The sequence below is a fragment of the Dermochelys coriacea genome, chromosome 1 (genome assembly GCF_009764565.3).
Source record: "Dermochelys coriacea isolate rDerCor1 chromosome 1, rDerCor1.pri.v4, whole genome shotgun sequence".
Taxonomy (NCBI): domain Eukaryota; kingdom Metazoa; phylum Chordata; order Testudines; family Dermochelyidae; genus Dermochelys; species Dermochelys coriacea.
In genome coordinates this window covers 98,912,734-98,934,729 of record NC_050068.2, presented here as the reverse complement: position 1 = coordinate 98,934,729, position 21,996 = coordinate 98,912,734, and the positions used below count along the sequence as shown (strand labels likewise).

At 41.1% G+C, this 21,996-nt stretch overlaps 1 protein-coding gene across 1 annotated transcript in view; it reads left to right on the top strand.

The window, feature by feature from the left end:
* The first annotated feature begins 5,441 nt into the window (after nucleotides 1-5,441).
* The window catches only part of SLC15A1 (solute carrier family 15 member 1), a 47,459-nt gene continuing 30,904 nt past the window's right edge, over nucleotides 5,442-21,996 (top strand). Inside the window, exons 1-2 of the mRNA XM_038418617.2 lie at nucleotides 5,442-6,092; nucleotides 20,294-20,322. Of these exons, the coding sequence (XP_038274545.1) occupies nucleotides 6,089-6,092; nucleotides 20,294-20,322 (33 nt within the window). The 5' untranslated portion in view covers nucleotides 5,442-6,088. The remainder of the gene's footprint in view (nucleotides 6,093-20,293; nucleotides 20,323-21,996) is intronic.

The window sequence follows — 21,996 nt, the reverse complement described above, 5'->3', positions numbered from 1 at the left end:
TGCAATGAACAAAATGCAAACTAATTTTATGGTAGTGGATGACCATGTCCATTGTATCTTCTTTTCTAGTTGTAGTAAAATAATGTTCCCACACTTTGCTGAATGTATCAGTTGTACTAGAAAGGGTACTCTGCCATGTACATTGATCAAAATGTACAGTCTCTATGTAAAAGAATCAATGGACACAAATCAGACGTCAAGAATTATAACATTCAAAAACCAGTCGAAGAACACTTCAATCTCTCTGGTCACTCGATTACAGACCTAAAAGTTGCAATTCTTCAACAAAAAAACTTCAAAAACAGACTCCAATGAGAGACTGCTGAATTGGAATTAATTTGCAAACTGGATACAATTAACTTAGGTTTGAATAGAGACTGGGAGTGGATGGGTCATTACATAAAGTATAACTAATTCCCCATGTTTATTCCCCCCCCCCCCCCCACTATTCCTCAGATGTTCTTGTCAACTGCTGGAAATGGCCCACCTTGATTATCACTACAAAAGGTTTTCTTTCCCTTCTCCCCACTGCTCTCCTGCTGGCAATAGCTCATCTTACGTGATCACTCTCCTTACAGTGTGTATGGTAACACCCATTGTTTCATGTTCTCTATGTATATAAATCTCCCCACTGTATTTTCCACTGAATGCATCTGATGAAGTGAGCTGTAGCTCATGAAAGCTTATGCTCAAATAAATTTGTTAGTCTCTAAGGTGCCACAAGTACTCCTTTTCTTTAACCACAAAGAGTAATTCATACTTCAGTCTTGAAACCTAATGTTGTCCAAAGCAATTACATTAAATTTTCCCAATCTCATGTTGGTTCTGTGTTCCATGGGATTCTGCTGCTTTTTGGTGCTAGCATTCAAAAGTCCTCTCTCAACTTGGGGAGTCATTTCAGAAAAATCTGAGGGGTGAGGAGGGCCAAAGATGTGATAGCATCACTGCTTCCACCTCCCCACTGAATCCGTGGCTGCTTACGGGGGTGGTGTGGTTAAGAAGTTGGTCCCATTCTGGAGGCAGGCAGGGAGTTGGCATGCCAGTTAGGGGTAGGGAGAAGTGATGGGCCAGGAAGGGGGATGTCTAACCAATGGTCGGCCCCTGGTAGGGATTGGGGCCTGGCTCAATTCACTCCATCCCAGGCCACCACTGCTGCTTCATGTCTGGCTTGTGGGACCAAGGGAGTGACCCTGTCCACACAGCAAGTAGGAGTCCTGGCACAGCCCAGGCCGCCCCACAGTCTAAGGAAGACACTGTAGTGCCAGCAGGCAAGCAGCTACGAAAATTCGGGGATAGGGAGAGCAACTTCCTCCTCCAACACACACCTTATAGCAAATGAAATCCTACTCAGAACCTTGAAAATGCCCTGCTTTTCTTGGTGTCAGGGTCAAGGCAGGACAAAGTAAAGTTGCTTCCGCAATTTTTTTTAATTGAAAACTACTTTTAACAGTATTGGTACACAGTACACCTCTTCGACTGTGTTAAAGGGGCCAAAGTGGGAAATGTAAATCCTTTTAGACCATATTCTGCTCTCACTGAAACTGATATAAATACAAATTAGCTTAGCTCCACAGATGTCAATAGAATTACTTCACAGCTACACCAGCGTAACTGAGAGCACAGTTTGATCCATTGTCTGTATAAATTCCTACAGCTGTAAGGATCTCATGAAAAAGGGAGTTCTCAGTGTTCAAAGATATCATGAACAGCAGCCCAATGCTCTTAAATTATTAATCAAAAATTGATTTCTCCCAACTCCAACTTTCATTTTCCATAGTTGCCTAGCACTTTCAGAAAGAAATATCTGAGGAGCTATTGGTTTCTTTGCTTTTCCATAAATTGTATCTAAGCAGATGAACCTGGGGTTCCATACTTCCTAGTCTAGTGTGCTTAGAGCCTGATAGAAAATAGCAACAATTATTACTCACCCTTGTTCACATGGAAGAGTAAGTGGCCATATCTAATGGCTGGAGAGAAATTGCATTCCTGATTGCATGCTGTTTTTTCTTTAGTTTCTCAGAAATGGTACATGATAAATTATTTCTGTATGTGGGTGAGCCTTTAGAGGCTTGGACATCTCACTTAGTTGGTTGCTTGTTTTGCTGGCTTAGTCAATAAGGCCATGTTAGAAAGAAGTCCTATATATTTTGTTTTCAGTCCACATGTTGCATGAAGCTATGTCACTTAAAGTGCTCATGCATTCTGGCTGCTTTCGACGTAGAAGAATCCATGTACTGCTCAAATTCTCAGGACTATATTAAATTAGTTTGGGTTTTTATTTTTGAATGCTTTCTCCAGGAGTGCATGATATAAACGTCCCAACACTATGCATTCATTCTTTAAGTCTTAATCTGCAAGGTTTTATAAAATGGGTTTGTAAGAGCCCTAGACTGATTGCTTAGGTCATTCAAATGACCATGCGGGTAATTAACATTATGACAGAGTTCAGAGTTTCCTTTCAAGTAGGTTACCTCCACACAAACACATGGAGCAATCCATCAGAACCAGTTGAATTAAATCAAGGGTGGGCCTGTACATTGTAGCTCTATACTATAGCTCACAGTAGCACTCATCTGTAATACCGAGGTGCGTTCTGTAGTTATTGCAGCTTGCAACATACAAATACTCTGTTGATCCAAGTGGCTTGAGACGTGTAATCATCACAGGCTGAATCACCATATTAAAAATGACTGCAGTCTGCTCTATTTTATGCTAATTGGGAGTAGCCTTTAGGCTCCTGGCAAGTTGCCTTTGACTGAATAGCTCGGAAGAAACAAACAACTTATTCAAAAGTCAAATAAGAATTATTAAATCCATTATGCATGAGGGGAAGGTGTGTGTGTCATGCAGAGTTCATAAACCCCACTAGAGTGCAGCCCCACTATGCAGGCCTTCCTAGCCTCAAATGGCAGTTGCCTCCTCCTCCATGAAAATCTAGCACAACATAATCTCCCAATGGCTCTGTTTCTGTAATCCTTCTAAACACCTTCAGAGTTTAAGGGCCAGGGTAGTCATATGCTGCTCCCCATGCTAGCACTACTGTTCAGTGGCTTAGCTCTTGCTAGCAACTTAAGCACATGGTTATTTTTTAAAATATCCTTATCTTCTAGGGTCATATCTATACATTAGTTGTATTTGGCTTTGCAGTGCAGGATATCATATATTTCTATACTAATCTCAACATTCCCACAAAATTATATGTTGATTTGCTTCCCTTAAAACTAACTAGCAGTTTATAGATGGGGCTATAGAAGCAGCAGTAACTCACAACCGCAAATTGTATCTATAGCTATGTCATCATTAGAGACCAAAAGCATCAGCAGCCACAAACATGTTTTTATTATTCTTCAGCTCAATACTCAAAGACATTAGCTCAATGCAAACTCCATAGCTATTTTTGAGTGCCAGGAAACTAAAGTAGTTGCAAGTGAGTTAATGTTTTTTTGCACATCTTTCATAAGACCAGCCTTATTGGGTCTGACCAATAGCCCAGTATCCTGTCTTCTGACAGTGGCCAGGCCAGATGCTTTAGAGGGAATGAACAAAACAGGCAATCATATCCCCTGTCGTCCACTCCCAGCTTCTGGAGGTCAGAGGCTAGGGACACCCAGAGCATGGGGTTGTGTCCCTGACTATCTTGGTTAATAGCCATTGATGGATCTATCTTCCATGAACTTACCTAATTCGTTTTTTAACCCTGGTATAATTTTGACCTTCACAACATTCCCTTGCAATGTGATCCACATTGCATTTTGTGAAGAAGTACTTATATTCTTAATTTACACTATTCATTTTTCAACTGAGAAAAGGGTTAATTTTTTTTTAATGGCCATGATTTTCAAAAGTGACTACTACGTTGGATACCTCAGTTTTTGGGTGGCCATACTGAGACACCTTAAAGAGACCTGATTTTCAGAGGCTGTGTGATCAGCGTTTTCTGAAAATCAAGCCTGTTTCAAGTGTCTCATATTGGGTACCCCTAAATTGAGGCACCCAATCTTGGCCATATATGCCTAATATTGGAGGAAACAGTACAGAAGTGAAATAGTTAACTCTTGGGAAAGAAGAGAAGGTTGGGAAAAACAAAACAAAACAAAAAACATCATAATCAATCTCTGGTGCCAGTTTACCCAGGATAAATTAATACTAGGACAAAAAGAACATATCTCTACCTTCGTAGCCTGAGGTCTCTAACTATGACCAGATTGTGATACCCTTACTATTTTTAATAGTACCTTATACCACAAGTAACTCCACTGAAGTAAAAACTGCTGCTTGTGGTTATTGCAGACTGGCTGTTAGTTTTCATATTTCACTATTCAAATGTCATGGTTTAAGCTTTAAAAAGTGAACATAGATGCTGGAAGAGGAAGATTAGAAAGATTGTGACCAACTGTCTCAGCACTTTCAGACTGAGTTATGCTAATTAAATGTTAGCTGAGTCAAAAGGACAAAATCAAGGGCAGGTAGAGCAATAACTTTTTAAAAGATAAGAATAGCAAAAAGAATATTTGGAAGTGAATGTGTCTCTGTTGTCAGACTAAAGCATAATCTACTCAAATACACATTTGATATTTTCTAGTTCCAATTTCAAAACTGGCCAGGGTGTTGGCACAGGAACTGTCTGCATTTTCTAACAAGGACTGAGCCCCAACATAGTCAGTCCCAGTGATCAGCCAACAAGCATAGTACAAAGAAATGTATGTTGTTGAATGTGTGTGTGTGTGTGTGTGTGTGTGCACGTGCGTGCATGCATGTATGTGTGTTGTGCATGTACATATGTACATTTGACATCAAACTTTCCATAAATTAAAAAGAATGACTACTTACAGTCTCCCATGTTTGTACTTCCTTTTGTCTGCCAACTCTCCCCTTTTTTCTTATTTTCTTCCCAATTTTTTTCAGTGTCTACGTTTTCACTCAGACAAATTTTTGGTTTGTACCATAAAAAAGGTTTAGAGTGTTTTTATCTGCCACCCTAAAATTGTTCCTCTCTCATGTTTCTTCAAGAGAGATTTTATTTTGCTTGCAATGTTATTGTAGCCATCTTGGTTCCAGGATATTAGAGAGACAAGGTGGGTGAGGTAATATCTTTTATTGGACCAACCTCTGTTGGTGGAAAAGACCAGCTTTCAAACTACACAGAGCCATTCTTTACGTATAGAAATAGGTCTGACTTTTTCCAGACCTGAAGAGCTCTGTGTAGCTAGAAAGTTGGTCTCTTCCACCAACGGAAATTGGTCCAGTATAAGGTATTACCTCACCCACTTTGTCTCACTCAAATAATGTTTTGTAATTCTGCTTCCTCCCTCCTTCTCTTTCTCTCACATGATTATTTTTTCACATTTGAATCCCTCACTTCACTGTTAGTCCCTCTTCCTTTATCTGTCTCCCCGTCTCTATCCGGTTCCCTTTTCACATACACCCGCCTCATCTCTCTTTCTTTCTTCTTGTTCTGTGGCAATATTTCTCCAACCCCTCAACTGCTCCAACAGTTCAACCTTTCCACTGCTCTAGCCATTATTTCTCCCCACTCCCCACACCCAGCTTTCTATCCCCCTTCATTCCCTCTCTGTAGTCTCTCACATTGCCCCTTGATTTGTGTATCCATGTCCCCCCATCTCTCTCATTACTGCTAGGGCTTCTTTTCATTCCTCCTCTTCCTCCAAGGGTCTTCCCCCAAGCGTGGGGGTCACTCTCTACCCTTAAAAATATTCGCTTAACCGAATCTTAAGAAGGCCCTGATGTCTGCTCCAGTCCTCTGTGCTTCCCATTTCCCTGCAGCTGAAGGGACAGAATAAGGGACACTCTCAGAGCTTGACTCTTCCCTCAGCGTTTCCACACTGGTCTGGTGCAGAGTTCTGCCCCCTCCCCGAGGCTCTGAGTGACTCCTCCCGCCTGGCTCGCTGCTGTGGAGAGACTCTGCTTCTGCCTCTGCCGCTCCTGCCCAGGTCGTTGGGTAGGGTAGGGCTTGGCGCCCGGCCAACGAGAGCACTTTTAAAGAAAAGCCCTCGCCATCGCCTCTGCTTCCCACACCGCACAGGACTTTCCCAGTTCCGAGAGCCGCCGCAGCAGCGCGGGAGCCCCAATGGGTAGGTGGTGGGGACGGGAGCTCCACAGAACTGGCAGATGAGGAAGGTTGCTGGGGCAGGTGGGCTGGAGGCTCTGCGGGGAATTAGGGTGGAGGGTTGTGGGGGAGAAAGAGCCAAAGTCATCCTCGGTGTAGCCCCCACGGACTGGAGTGGGGGCTTTGGGAGGCATTCTGCAGGTTAGTGGCCGCTGCAGGTCTCTGCTCTTCGGGGGTGCCGGGTTGGGGAGGCGCAGGGGGTATAGAGCGCGGCTCCTGTGGGGGGGGGAGTGCCGGGTTGGGGAGGCGCAGGGGGTATAGAGCGCTGCTCTTGGGGGGAGGGTGCCGGGTTGGGGAGATGTTGGGGCTATAGAGCGCTGCACTTGGGGGGAGGGTGCCGGGTTGGGGAGGCGCAGGGGGTATAGAGCGCGGCTCTTGTGGGGGGGGGTGCCGGGTTGGGGAGATGTTGGGGCTATAGAGCGCTGCACTTGGGGGGAGGGTGCCGGGTTGGGGAGGCGCAGGGGGTATAGAGCGCTGCACTTGGGGGATCAGGTTTCTGCTTGGGGATCTGTAGTGTCTAGTTGCTCTTCACAAATGCTCCTCGCTGGGCTTGTTCTCCGCCAGCAGCGTCCGACTGCTCAAGCAGTTTATTCTTGTGTGACCCCACTTTGTGACTCCACTGCCGGCCCCCACAGCGCGTGGCGGGGTGCCCCGGGCAGCCTCACGTGAGCTGCTGTAACACAGCTGTGGCCGGGCTGCTCAGGGAACCAGAGCGCGCCCTGGCAAGGTACCGCCCTCGCCTTTGCTTCACCGGCTGCTTTTAGGCAGCCAGCAGGGAGGCGGGGTGGTGCTCGGACACCCACTGAGGAAAGCGGGCGAGCGCCCAGGCCAGGCGCTAATTATTCCAACCGGGTGGGGATGGAGCGGCCTGGCCTGCTGCTCTCGGTCCTGCCCACGCCAGGTCTTTCGGGACACAGGGCCACCAGTGATGCAATTCCAAGCTGCCCGTCTTCGGATTCCTGCGGCCGCTCCAGGAGGACCCAGGGCTTTCCATAAGCGCAAGGCTGGGTAGAATCAGAGGACTGGAAGGGACCTCAAGAGGTCATCCAGTCCGGTCCCCTGCCCTCATGGCAGTGCGTAATAGGGCGCGTGTGTGCCTGGATGCAGCCAGGGCAAGGCAGACTGAAATGTGACTAAAGAGGAAATCCCTTGGGGCCGCTGTTGGCTCAGTGCTTGTGGCGGGACTGGGGCACAGTCAGCTTTTGCAAGAAGGCTCCTTGCCTCATCGCTTTCCCCTACTTTGTTTGGTCCGCTGGAAGCTCCTGAGGCTGGGCCTGCGGAAAGCTGTGGGGGAAACCCAGCCAGCGCTGCTTGGTACTCCGGGGCAGCGGCCTCCCACTGAAGGGTCGAGAGGGAGCTCCGTAGGGTGTGGTAGGGGTGGAATGGAGCTCCCCGAAACTGGGGCCCTTGTCTCAGTGCAAGGGTAGCTGCTCCTCTTAATATAGTGGCTAAGCTTTCATACCTTGACCAGTCCCTTTCAAAACTAATACAACACAATCAGCAGGGGAAAAATCATAAAAAAATAAAATAAGTGGCAAAGAAATTGTATTAAAGATTAATAAAGAAGTTAATTAAAAATCTCAGCCAACCTATACTGTGCAAATGAGAGAGGGAAATTTTCTGGGGAAATATATTGATTTCTTTTTGCTTTTACGACCTAGGCCAGAGCATCCCCGGTGCATCATCTACAATTGGGTGTGTTACCTATACAAAACTACTAAAATAATCCGGAATCCGACCAATCTTTCCCCTCCCCAAGATTTATGTGTTAGGGCTGTGGCTCTTTAATGCAACCGATTGTGTTTAGGTAGTGTAATATGGTAGTAATTTCAGAATGGTTGATGATTTTGCATGTTAATGTATTGCAAAGTTTGGAGCCAACAGGAAAAATTAAAGGACACTGTTTTATTAATTTTTACATAATTTAGATAATACCTTACAATAATATACATCAACAACTGCTATAGCAATCCTTAGATAGGTATTAGGATGAAAGATCCCATTTTTATTCTTAATTAAAATGACCTCTTGTCTGGCTAAATTAGAATTAATCACCAAAGAAGAGAAATATTACTCACCTTGACCCAGTCACCTATTATCTGCATCTGGATCTGAAAAAGATTTCCCAAAAGAAAAGGGTCTTCAGAGAAACATGAAATTAAAATACCCCAAATGTACAAATTATATTGAAATTTGACTAAAGAATAAGCACTCCTAAACCAGTAATATTAAACTGATCTAATTGTAATTCTGATTATTATTATTTTTTTTTTACCATTCACTTAGCATTGAAAGCTATAGACACAATACTGAAGATTGCAGGTTCCTTTGCCATAAGCCCCTTCTTTCACATGCTCATAACTTTCTGAAAACTTGACCTTTTCAGATGAACTTTTTTGTCTGATCTTGACTAAAGGTAGTTTTCTAAAGACAACTTGAGCAAAATATTTTCAGGCATTGTTTAGGTGAGCTTTAAAAAACAAGCAAGGAAAAAACCCGTTTCATATAAAAAACGCATATAAATGTAAAGATACATGAATGTTGAATCTTGGCATGTCAATAGTGCTAAATGGGCACTTTATTAGATTTGGGGAAAAAATTAACAAAGTTTGAAAATAAAGTACTGAGCTTTCACAGTGGGAAATCTCATTAAGCCTACAGGTAGTTTCCTTTAGAAGAAGAGCACTGTGTTTGCATGTATAATTCAAGCAGTAGGTGTTTTTTCATAAAAAAGTTATTTATCTGCTGTCTCTTAACCTGAAAGCTCCTGCACCCATATACTGCCCTCTCCCCCAGCCCCAATGTTGTTTTTGTGTGGTCATTAGATCACACATTCAGTTCAAATTTCTCAGGCTTCCAGGTTTTGCAACTCAAAATGCATTTGGGCCTCCAGACTCCAGGAAATTTAAATAAAGGATTGGGGAGCAGTTCCTAGGAAGCAATTCATTAATCTGACCACCTCACCTTTCTGACCCTAGTAGGGAAAGGAGTAGTCATTATGCCTTTTGGCCCCCAGCCCTGCTGAGTGAGGGCATCAAGTCAACTTGCACATGTATTATTGGAACAATTAAAGGTGTGCTCTTTTGTCTACAATATGAAAATTCCCATAACTGGCACTGGTGTTGTTAAACCAGTAACATAGTTTAGCTGAAAGTGAGCAAAAGACAAACCATGTTCATCTCTGTTTTAGAAATCAGTTGAACACAAATTGAACACAATTTCTCCTTGGCTACAATACTAGGAAATTTAAATTAAAAAAAAAAGAGATTACATTAAGGTTTTATAGTCCAAATTTTAAAAAGGTTCACACAGCACTGCTAACTCATACACCTTATATTTATGTGGTACTATTTCTGTTTTTCTTGCTAAATTGATATGCTGTACCACAAAACATTTGCTATGGGATGTGCCATATGCCTGAGTTAATATTTGTTTAAAAACCTTAACTTTCCTTGACTTTTATGTAATCAGTGCACTCTTAATGTTGTACTAGCAGTTTTTTATTTAATTATAGAAAAAAAATTCAAATCAGGGTCCTCTAGCCCAACAATTGTGTATCCAATAAGTGTTTCATAGTCAACAAAAACCTACGTTTCCTTATCTAAATTGATTAATATTTTAGGGGGGAAATTATTGTCACCTCATCTAAATCAAATACATTTACATTTTCAGTAATTTCAAAGGTTTCAGAGTAGCAGCCGTGTTAGTCTGTATTCGCAAAAAGAAAAGGAGTACTTGTGGCACCTTAGAGACTAACAAATTTATTAGAGCATAAGCTTTCGTGAGCTACAGCTCACTTCATCGGATGCATTTGGTGGAAAAAACAGAGGAGAGATTTATATACACACACACAGAGAACATGAAACAATGGGTTTATCATACACACTGTAAGGAGAGTGATCACTTAAGATAAGCCATCACCAACAGCAGGGGGGGGAAGGAGGAAAACCTTTCATGGTGACAAGCAGGTAGGCTAATTCCAGCAGTTAACAAGAATATCAGAGGAACAGTGGGGGGTGGGGTGGGGGGGAGAAATACCATGGGGAAATAGTTTTACTTTGTGTAATGACTCATCCATTCCCAGTCTCTATTCAAGCCTAAGTTAATTGTATCCAGTTTGCAAATTAATTCCAATTCAGCAGTCTCTCCTTGGAGTCTGTTTTTGAAGCTTTTTTGTTGAAGTATAGCCACTCTTAGGTCTGTGATCGAGTGACCAGAGAGATTGAAGTGTTCTCCAACTGGTTTTTGAATGTTATAATTCTTGACGTCTGATTTGTGTCCATTCATTCTTTTACGTAGAGACTGTCCAGTTTGGCCAATGTACATGGCAGAGGGGCATTGCTGGCACATGATGGCATATATCACATTGGTAGATGCGCAGGTGAACGAGCCTCTGATAGTGTGGCTGATGTGATTAGGCCCTATGATGGTATCCCCTGAATAGATATGTGGACAGAGTTGGCAACGGGCTTTGTTGCAAGGATAGGTTCCTGGGTTAGTGGTTCTGTTGTGTGGTGTGTGGTTGCTGGTGAGTATTTGCTTCAGATTGGGGGGCTGTCTGTAAGCAAGGACTGGTCTGTCTCCCAAGATCTGAGAGAGCGATGGCTCGTCCTTCAGGATTCCACAACATTCCACACATTCCACACAAAGATGGACTACAAGCCGTCAGGAACAGTATCCCCGATACTGTCACGGCTAACCTGGTGGCAGAACTTTGTGACTTTGTCCTGACCCATAACTATTTCACATTTGGTGACAATGTATACCTTCAAATCAGCGGCACTGCGATGGGTACCCGCATGGCCCCACAGTATGCCAACATTTTTATGGCTGACTTAGAACAACGCTTCCTCAGCTCTCGTCTCCTAATGCCCCTACTCTACTTGCGCTACATTGATGACATCTTCATCATCTGGACCCATGGAAAAGAAGCCCTTGAGGAATTCCACCATGATTTCAACAATTTCCATCCCACCATCAACCTCAGCCTGGACCAGTCCACACAAGAGATCCACTTCCTGGACACTACGGTGCTAATAAGCGATGGTCACATAAACACCACCCTATATCAGAAACCTACTGCCCGCTATTCCTATCTACATGCCTCTAGCTTTCATCCAGATCATACCACTCGATCCATGGTCTACAGCCAAGCGCTACGATATAACCGCATTTGCTCCAACCCCTCAGACAGAGACAAACACCTACAAGATCTCTATCATGCATTCCTACAACTACAATACCCACCTGCTGAAGTGAAGAAACAGATTGACAGAGCCAGAAGAGTACCCAGAAGTCACCTACTACAGGACAGGCCCAACAAAGAAAACAACAGAACGCCACTAGCCATCACCTTCAGCCCCCAACTAAAACCTCTCAAACGCATCATCAAGGATCTACAACCTATCCTGTTCCACTGTTCCTCTGATATTCTTGTTAACTGCTGGAATTAGCCTACCTGCTTGTCACCATGAAAGGTTTTCCTCCTTCCCCCCCCTGCTGTTGGTGATGGCTTATCTTAAGTGATCACTCTCCTTACAGTGTGTATGATAAACCCATTGTTTCATGTTCTCTGTGTGTGTGTATATAAATCTCTCCTCTGTTTTTTCCACCAAATGCATCCGATGAAGTGAGCTGTAGCTCACGAAAGCTTATGCTCTAATAAATTTGTTAGTCTCTAAGGTTCCACAAGTACTCCTTTTCTTTTTAGTAATTTCAAAGATTTTCTTCTGAGAAGAGCTGCCCATTTCAAATTTGGGATCATGTGATCACTTTGCTCCAAATACCTTCCTTTCTTGATATATTTTCACTAAGAATTTGTCTCGGCCCTAGATATGTTTAAGAGTTACCGTAAGAGTGTAGGGACATGACAGCTGTTTCTGATTTGAGTTTTTAATTGTTGGCCCAGAGAGTCTAGAAACTTGGCACATTTCTAAAGCAGGACCTAACTTTTTCTTGGGATTGGTCTCATTTAGCCAGAGTACAATGGTCACATTAATGCTAATGGGAGTTGGAATTTTCATGCTTTCCACCAGCCTGGTATTGAATGGTATTGAATGTTAAATGGATAATCCAAGCAGATGCTTGGATGCTGTGTTTTACTCAAAGGATTAACCCATCTGTAAATAACCAATTCAGATAGATTCCGTGCTTAACTAGAAGATTAAAGATATTTCATGTCTTTTGGCTTTAAAAAGGTCTTATTTGTCTAATATGTTAAAAATATTTTGGCAATGATGAGGTGAAAGTAGTATAGATTGCTCTTTGGGAAATATTCCTTTGCAGTGAAAATAAGTTAGTCATGCAGTTCATTTTCCATAAAATATGGGAAAAAATTATAGCCACATTGCCATTAAAATAATACATTCCTTTAGCATATTTTACAAGACAGAATCAAGGATGATGATACAAACTGGAAATACTTTCTGGCCTCTTTGGGTCTGACCTTACTGAAAAAATGCCCAATGAGGGGAAAATTTTAAATAGTTAATGAACTTCTTCACACCAAAAGCCAGAGAATCCCTCACCCTGAAAGTAATACTCTGTGCCAGATGAACTGTCATTCATGTCCCCAACAGACAGTCCTGGAAAAGATGGATACACAGTCAGTTTAATGGAAGTAAGTCTTAAAAACAAGTTAAAGTAAACATTTTTAAAGTCAAGGACAGTGAGGGCTCCATAAAACAAAAACTGATGCCACCAACACATAAAGTGATTTTTTTAAAGTGCTGAGCTGCCATTGAAGTCAATGGGACTGCTGGGTGCTGCTCAACACTTTGGAAAATCAGGCCAATTATTTAGGTGCCTAAATATGGACTTAGTAGCACAACGTTAGGCTCTCATTTTGAAAATCTTTGCTCTGGTGCATTCAAGAACTTGATCAGCTTCCCTGGTGAAGGAGAGTGAATCCCTGAGACTTAGTTTAGAAATGATCAAGAAATAAGTCAGAGCCATAAATATTAGTGTTGACTGATTTCCAGAGTTACCACCATGGCCCAGGAAATTCTGCCAGTTTATCACATGGAGTTTTCCTAAGAGCCTTCCCTCAAATGAGAAGGCTTAGGGACTCCACGGGGGATGCAAGGATGGTAGCCTTTCAGGCTTGGAGCTCCCTAGGATCTATAAAGATGGGAATCCCCGTATGGTTCCATAGCAATAGTCACAGAGAAGACTCAGCAGCCTTATGCTGTCTCCAGCAGAGTGGTCAGCAGACAACAAGGCTATGGAGAGTGAATTACTGGTCCTGTGCTCCATTCCCCCTTGCATCCACTGGTTATATACTACAATTATTTTACCTTTTACGCTTTTGAATTTGAAAGCTAAGGCCTCCTTTCAGTGCCTGTAGAATTCAGAGAGCTACACTTCTTTTATTGTTCTTTTTTCTTCCAATTTAGGTCAAAATATCACAAACATAAACACATATCTTTAAAAGAATAATAATTGCTGGAGATATGGTATAGCAAATAACACAATGCTGCAGGTATTCTGGAAACATCAACATGTAAAAATATTCAGGGATAATATTATGGACAGATGTAATCTTTAGCATGGATACCTTGATATCCACTTATGTTTCTCTTCGTTTGAATTGCATAAGCGACATTTTTGTTAATTTCAGATATAGCATGTAAGGGTATGTATCCTGAAAGTATCATTAAAACAGCTTCTGGTATAGTTTATACTTATTTATTTTTATAAAGAAAAAATATATCCATGATTTTCATCTGTTGATTTTCCTTACTTTCCATATTCATTTTATCTGTGTGGCGTAATTACTCTATTTGTCAAAATAGATTAAATCTTTAAAAAAAATCCTTGAAAATTTACTTGTTAGTACATTGTGCAATCAGTGCTAACATTCAGAGAGTGTCCATAGGGCCCTTTGTTTTCAGGTTTTATTTTATTTAATTTTTCACGGGAATTTATCAGTATTTAAAAATAACAGTATTTAACATAACAATAAAAACAGGTGAAAATCAGTGCAAAAAACTATTAATAATTTTTCTGGGTTAATATCAGGCTTTATTTTGGTGGATGGAAAGATGGGGGGAAGTATTCAGTAGATTAATGCTTTGAATTCTGTTCATCAATGTGGTTTGCTGCAGAACTAAAACATATTTCAAAACACAATGCCACCTCTGAGTTTAAGAATACAGTAAAAAGAAAAGGAGTACTTGTGGCACCTTAGAGACTAACAAATTTATTTGAGCATAAGCTTTTGTGAGCTACAGCTCACTTCATCGGATGCATTCAGTGGAAAATACAGTGGGGAGATTTATATACACAGAGAACATGAAACAATGGGTGTTACCATACACACTGTAACAAGAGTGATCAGGTAAGTTGAGCTATTACCAGCAGGAGAACGGAGAGGAGGGAGGGAGGGAGGGAAAGAAAACCTTTTGTAGTGATAATCAAGGTGGGCCATTTCCAGCAGTTGACAAGAATGTCTCAGGAACAGCGGGGGGTGTGGGTGTGAGTGGGGGTGGAATAAACATGGGGAAGTAGTTTTACTTTGTGTAATGACCCATCCACTCCCAGTCTTTATTCAAGCCTAAGTTAATTGTATCCAATGTAGCGCAAGTAGAGTAGGGGCATTAGGGGACAAGAGCTGGACACAAATCGGACACAAATGGACACAAATCAGATGTCAAGAATTATAACATTCAAAAACCAGTCGGAGAACACTTCAATCTCTCTGGTCACTTGATTACAGACCTAAAAGTTGCAATTCTTCAACAAAAAAACTTCAGAAACAGACTCCAACGAGAGACTGCTGAATTGGAATTAATTTGCAAACTGGATACAATTAACTTAGGCTTGAATAGAGACTGGGAGTGGATGGGTCATTACACAAGGTGTAATATAAAACTATTTCCCCATGTTTATTCCACCCCTCCTCCCCCCATTGTTCCTCAGACGTTCTTGTCAACTGCTGGAAATGGCCCACCTTGATTATCACTACAAAAGTTTCCACCACCCCCCGCCCCTCTCCTGCTGGTAATAGCTCACCTTACCTGATCACTCTCTTTACAGTGTGTATGGTAACACCCATTGTTTCATGTTCTCTATGTATATAAATCTCCCCACTGTATTTTCCACTGAATGCATCCGATGAAGTGAGTTGTAGCTCAAGAAAGCTTATGCTCAAATAAATTTGTTAGTCTCTAAGGTGCCACAAGTACTCCTTTTCTTTTTGCGGATACAGACTAACACAGCTGCTACTCTGAAACCTAAGAATACAGTATATCTCTAATCCCCAAATAAAACTTTTCATTTGAATAAACAGTTTACTGTTGTAGACTTAAATCTATTAGCCTATAAATATTTACTTTTAATAATTGGGACAAGCCATTTACAGCGCATACACTCAACTTCATCCTTTTCTCCTGTTTTTTTTTTAAACTTTCAAATACTTCCTTGTGTTCTGAAATGTATTCTCATATAGATTTTCATTTTCTTCCCATTTTACTCTGTCAAATCTTTAAAGTGTTATCTGCTAACAGCTTGTAATGTGTACATGGTCGGCGTGAGATTCCTCAGTGCATTCAGATGCACATGCATTTCAGAGCTTGTGTGCCTGTTTGTTTATTCTGTGTATTTTCTAGACCAGGGGTTCTCAAAGTTCATTGCACCACTACCCCCTTCTGACAACAAAAATTACTTCACGACCCCAGGAGGGGGAACAGAGCCTGAGCCCACCCAAGCCCCACTGTTCCACGTAGTGGGGCCAAAGGCCAAGCCCCTCTGCTCTGGGCAGGAGGGCCAAAACTGAAGATCAAGGACTTCAGCCCCAGGTAGGGTGCCTGCAAACTGAGCTCTGCTGCATGGGCAGTGGGACTCAGGCTTTGGCCCTGAGCCCCAGCAAGTCTAAGCCAGCCCTGGTGACCCCATTCAAAAGGGGACCCGACCCACATTGGGGTCCCGAACCACAGTCTGAGAACCTCTGTTCTAGACCAGCAGTTCACAACCTGCGACTCATGGGCCACTTGAGGCCCAATCAGCACACAGCTGCGGCCCATGTGATGTCCTCAGGGCCATGTAGGTAGTATATATATTGTGTGGATGAGGCCCACATAACACAGAGAGAGCTGTATATGCAGCCCACAATGGTAAATAGGTTGAGAACCACTGTTCTAGACTAATATATAGCCTTACTTCAATAGGCAGCTTTGCATATATACACAGACTAATGTATTATCATAATACATATATCACATGCAGTGTATTGTATTTTCCTAATAAAACAAGTTATTTTTATACATTTGAATGATATAAAAGTTGAGTGAAAATTTTAAAAATGAATACTTTTTGTAAAACCTGGGAATTTTTCTGTAAAAATTGGTTTTGAACTGAAAGGAAGGGGCTTAAGTATCCAGCACAGTTGTTGTCAGTACGCTGCGCACACGGTGAACTATGAACTAGATGCTACTTAAGTAAGCAGAAATAGCATTTCTTTTCATGATGGCAATCTGTTATCGTTTTGTTTAGTTTGCAAACTGGGATGTCAAAGTACACATCCCTACTGTACTTGAGCTTTATCTTCAAGATACTGAACTTTAACATAAGAAATGCTGACATCCATTACATTTTCACATGAACATTTCTTTATCAGAGATGGCATGATGTCTGTCAGCAAAACTTACTTTGGAAAAAGATGCTTCAGAGGCCTGCAGAGGTAGTGAAACCACTTTGGGCCCTGAGCATCAAGAAGTCCAGTCCAGCAAAGAATTTAAACATTTCCCACAGATTTCAGTGAGACTGCTCACATTTTTAAAGTTAGGAACATGCTTAAGTGCTTTGCTGAATCAGGATGTAGTGCTCAGTATCTTGCAGGATCAAGCACTGTGAACTACAGAATCAAGCTGAATGGCATTTCCGTTTATCTTGTCTCTACTTCTTACTTTTGCCCTGTCTGTAAAGCAAGCTATAAAGGTAGTGCACCCAGAGCTTAATTTGAAGCAGAACACTACTTTGGTGCTGTTTGATAGTTTGAGGTCACCTGGATTAGTGATGATTTTATGGTCTGAACAAGCTTTACTGTATGTGTGATTCTGTCTTGTGTTGTTCATGGTTGTTTTCCATTTGAGCTATGTATGAATCTTGGGACTCCTACATTCTTGTTTCAGAGTAGCAGCTGTGTTAGTCTGTATTCGCAAAAAGAAAAGGAGTACTTGTGGCACCTTAGAGACTAACACATTTATTAGAGCATAAGCTTTCGTGAGCTACAGCTCACTTCATCGGATGCATTTGGTGGAAAAAACAGAGGGGAGATTGATATACACACACAGAGAACATGAAACAATGGGTATATCACACACACTGTAAGGAGAGTGATCACTTAAGATAAACCATCACCAGCAGCAGGGGGGGGGAAAGGAGGAAAACCTTTCATGGTGACAAGCAAGGTAGGCTATTTCCAGCAGTTAACAAGAATATCTGAGGAACAGTGGGGGGTGGGGTGGGGGGGAGAACATGGCCCCACAGTATGCCAACATTTTTATGGCTGACTTAGAACAATGCTTCCTCAGCTCTCGTCTCCTAATGCCCCTACTCTACTTGCGCTACATTGATGACATCTTCATCATCTGGACCCATGGAAAAGAAGCCCTTGAGGAATTCCACCATGATTTCAACAATTTCCATCCCACCATCAACCTTAGCCTGGACCAGTCCACACAAGAGATCCACTTCCTGGACACTACGGTGCTAATAAGCGATGGTCACATAAACACCACCCTATATCAGAAACCTACTGACCGCTATTCCTATCTACATGCCTCTAGCTTTCATCCAGATCATACCACACGATCCATTGTCTACAGCCAAGCGCTACGATATAACCGCATTTGCTCCAACCCCTCAGACAGAGACAAACACCTACAAGATCTCTATCATGCATTCCTACAACTACAATACCCACCTGCTGAAGTGAAGAAACAGATTGACAGAGCCAGAAGAGTACCTAGAAGTCACCTACTACAGGACAGGCCCAACAAAGAAAACAACAGAACGCCACTAGCCATCACCTTCAGCCCCCAACTAAAACCTCTCCAACACATCATCAAGGATCTACAACCTATCCTGAAGGATGACCCATCACTCTCACAGATCTTGGGAGATAGGCCAGTCCTTGCTTACAGACAGCCCCCCCAATCTGAAGGAAATACTCCCCAGCAACCACACACCACACAACAGAACCACCAACCCAGGAACCTTTCCTTGCAACAAAGCCCGTTGCCAACTTTGTCCTCATATCTATTCAGGGGACACCATCATAGGGCCTAATCACATCAGCCACACTATCAGAGGCTCGTTCACCTGCGCATCTACCAATGTGATATATGCCATCATGTGCCAGCAATGCCCCTCTGCCATGTACATTGGTCAAACTAGACAGTCTCTACGTAAAAGAATGAATGGACACAAATCAGACGTCAAGAATTATAACATTCAAAAACCAGTTGGAGAACACTTCAATCTCTCTGGTCACTCGATTACAGACCTAAGAGTGGCTATCCTTCAACAAAAAAGCTTCAAAAACAGACTCCGAGAGACTGCTGAATTGGAATTAATTTGCAAACTGGATACAATTAACTTAGGCTTGAATAGAGACTGGGAATGGATGAGTCATTACACAAAGTAAAACTATTTCCCCATGTTATTTCTCCCCCCCTCCGCACCCCATCCCCCACTGTTCCTCAGATATTCTTAGGTTTCAGAGTAGCAGCTGTGTTAGTCTGTATTCGCAAAAAGAAAAGGAGTACTTGTGGCACCTTAGAGACTAACAAATTTATTAGAGCATAAGCATCCGATGAAGTGAGCTGTAGCTCACGAAAGCTTATGCACTAATAAATTTGTTAGTCTCTAAGGTGCCACAAGTACTCCTTTTCTTTTTTCAGATATTCTTGTTAACTGCTGGAAATAGCCTACCTTGCTTGTCACCATGAAAGGTTTTCCTCCCCCCCCCCCCGCTGCTGGTGATGGCTTATCTTAAGTGATCACTCTCCTTACAGTGTGTATGATAAACCCATTGTTTCATGTTCTCTGTGTGTGTATATCAATCTCCCCTGTTTTTTCCACCAAATGCATCCGATGAAGTGAGCTGTAGCTCACGAAAGCTTATGCTCTAATAAATTTGTTAGTCTCTAAGGTGCCACAAGTACTCCTTTTCTTTCTACATTCTTGTGTATTTCTTAGCTCTCCTCATCTTACTAGTAAACTGAAATATTAGTACTAGTTCCCTACTGGCTGAAAGCATATTTACAATTTTTTTTCAGTCTGTACAAAATATCATAATTTTCTTTTTAGAACTTGTTTTCAATTTCATATTCCTTTGCACTGGACTAAGTATCCAAACAATGATGCCAAATATGAATCTGTGCCAATTACAGAAGTATTTCACTTCTCTCTATTAAACAGATAAATAAAAGGCAACCAAACTTCAAACACTAAAATGATCTGAAGTAAATTCAAATATTATGGATAGTTTTCTATGTAGATACATTAAAACACCTAAGCATACAGACTGCAGCATGGCAAATATTATTCAGAGCTAGTTTTTACAATGAGACTTTCTACAAATAGTAAACAATAAATTTGTGTCTCTATAGTTTCTATTTAATAGGGAGGTTGCTTTAGTATGTACTCAAACTTTGCTTAATATTTTTGTTTTCTATTTTTTTAAATTTCTTATTCAGTTTACTGCCTGCACTTATATTTTCAAAAACCTTCCTTGTTCAAGTTTTTGTATATAGTTAATGCCTCTTAATTGATACATAACCTAAATATCTTAGAGTTTATTAATTATGGTATGGGACTTTAAATAAATATAACTTCCAAGCTGCAATTGCTCTACTATAGATACACAATACAAAAACAATTTCATTTAATTTTGAAACAATTGTTTCAGAGTATAAAAAGCCACATATAGAGGTCTGAAAGTTTACTTATCCTGTATATACATTTTATCTGTAAAAATGCTTATGGCTAATGAATACTACCAAGTTTATAGAGAATTATTTACAGTTTAAATTAATTAAGATTATTTTTCTTATTAAGAGTATTGTGTTTATTATTTAGATAAGATTATTGTGTTTTCCATTGTCTTGGTAAGAAATATGATTTCCTAGTTTACATAAATTTGTTTCTCTTTTTTTTTAATAGCGAAAAATAAGACGGAAAGAAAACATGGGGTTAGTATTTATTTTTTTAACTCTGAAAAGTGTTTGATTGTTGTACTCAAGTAATGTTCCCATTATTCCTAACATAGTACATAGACATGCTGAGCCAAAATCTCTGCTGATATGAATGGACATAACCCCAACTGAAGTCAATTGAGTTGTATCCATTTACATCAGCAGAGAATCTGACTCACTGCCTTAGAGCCTGATCCAATGTCCATTGAGGTAAATGGGAGTCTTTTGACTTACTTCAGTGGATATTAGATCAGGCCTTGACTCCCAGCCATTGCATACACCTAAATGTGAGCTAAGAAGAGCAGGGTGGTCTGCGAAGAGTCCTAGTACCTGACACTGTGTCACATTTGTTTCAGTTAAAGTGAGAATGTTTCAGTGAGACAAAGTTTTGTTTATCAGCGTGTGAAAAAAAGACATATGTATTTATATATTTCATGCAGTTTGTAACCAAGTCTAACACACCGTAGGGATTTGGCTTTTCTCATGCTCAAACTGACCTAAATCTGCTTCCTTTCAGCACTGCTTGAAAAAGAGTATCCCAACCTCCCTGGGCCAGACATTTATCGCTACTCCTGATTCCATTCTACTGAGATCAGAGCTCACTTTCTTTCTTTCTGAAGCTCCCAACAGTATCTAATTGCAATTTCCTTTAAATCTCAGTATCCAAATCAGTTATCAAAAAAGTCAAGTTTTTTTGGTTAAGCATAGAAAATAAAGAGAAAATCCTGAAATAAAAATGAAGCAGAATGTAAACACAGCAAATACCTTCACTACAGAAAGTGTAGCTACTGACACATAGTTATGTGACATAGTTAAGCAGTATGAGAGCTTTACATATTAGGAAGACCTTTGTTCATCTGACTGCTTTGGTATGTCTGTAGAAGGGGTGGTCTGTCTCATTTTTCTCTTATAGAACCCTAATAAGCAAATATATTCTTATGCTCATTTGTTGAAGATTTTATGCAATGTAATACAACAAAGTTTGTCAAGAAACTGTAAAACAAAAAACAAATTGCCTAGAGTAAGTTTGAATGTATTCGTTTCCATTCTTGTGTTTTATCATTTTTTATTATTTCTCTCTCAGTTGTAATCTTTACAGAAATACTTATTTACATGAAGCACAAGGTTTCTCACTCCCAGCCCATGGACTGCCATTAGTGTATCTTCCATTAATGTAGTCTCTTGGAGGAATGTCTCATTACCATGCAAGTGTAACTAGCTCTGAACTCAAGATCAGTGTTACAAAATGTCTCAGAACATACCCATCACTGCAGCAGATGTAATTCATAACAGTTGACAAGATACTGACCATTATACTGAGTTGTGTTTTTGTGAATTCTGTGGATCAAATGTAGTATCACTTTAATATGATAGATAAAAGACACTAGTTTATACTTCCAGTGTGGTGGACTCAATAAGTCTTTCCATATCTAGCTTCCTTAATAATTGAGCAAATTGGCGGGAATTTCATTTGAGTTATGTTTAGAGGTTCCACTATTGACCAAAGCTTCTCAATTCACTAACTGCAGGCAGGATTTCCATTGTACAACTTCTTTCAATTGGACCTTTTGGGCTTTTTTCTTTGCATTGAATTGGATCTGAATTATTAACATTATTGCAATAGTCTAAATATAAAAATTACTGAAATCTCATAACATGATATCAAACAAT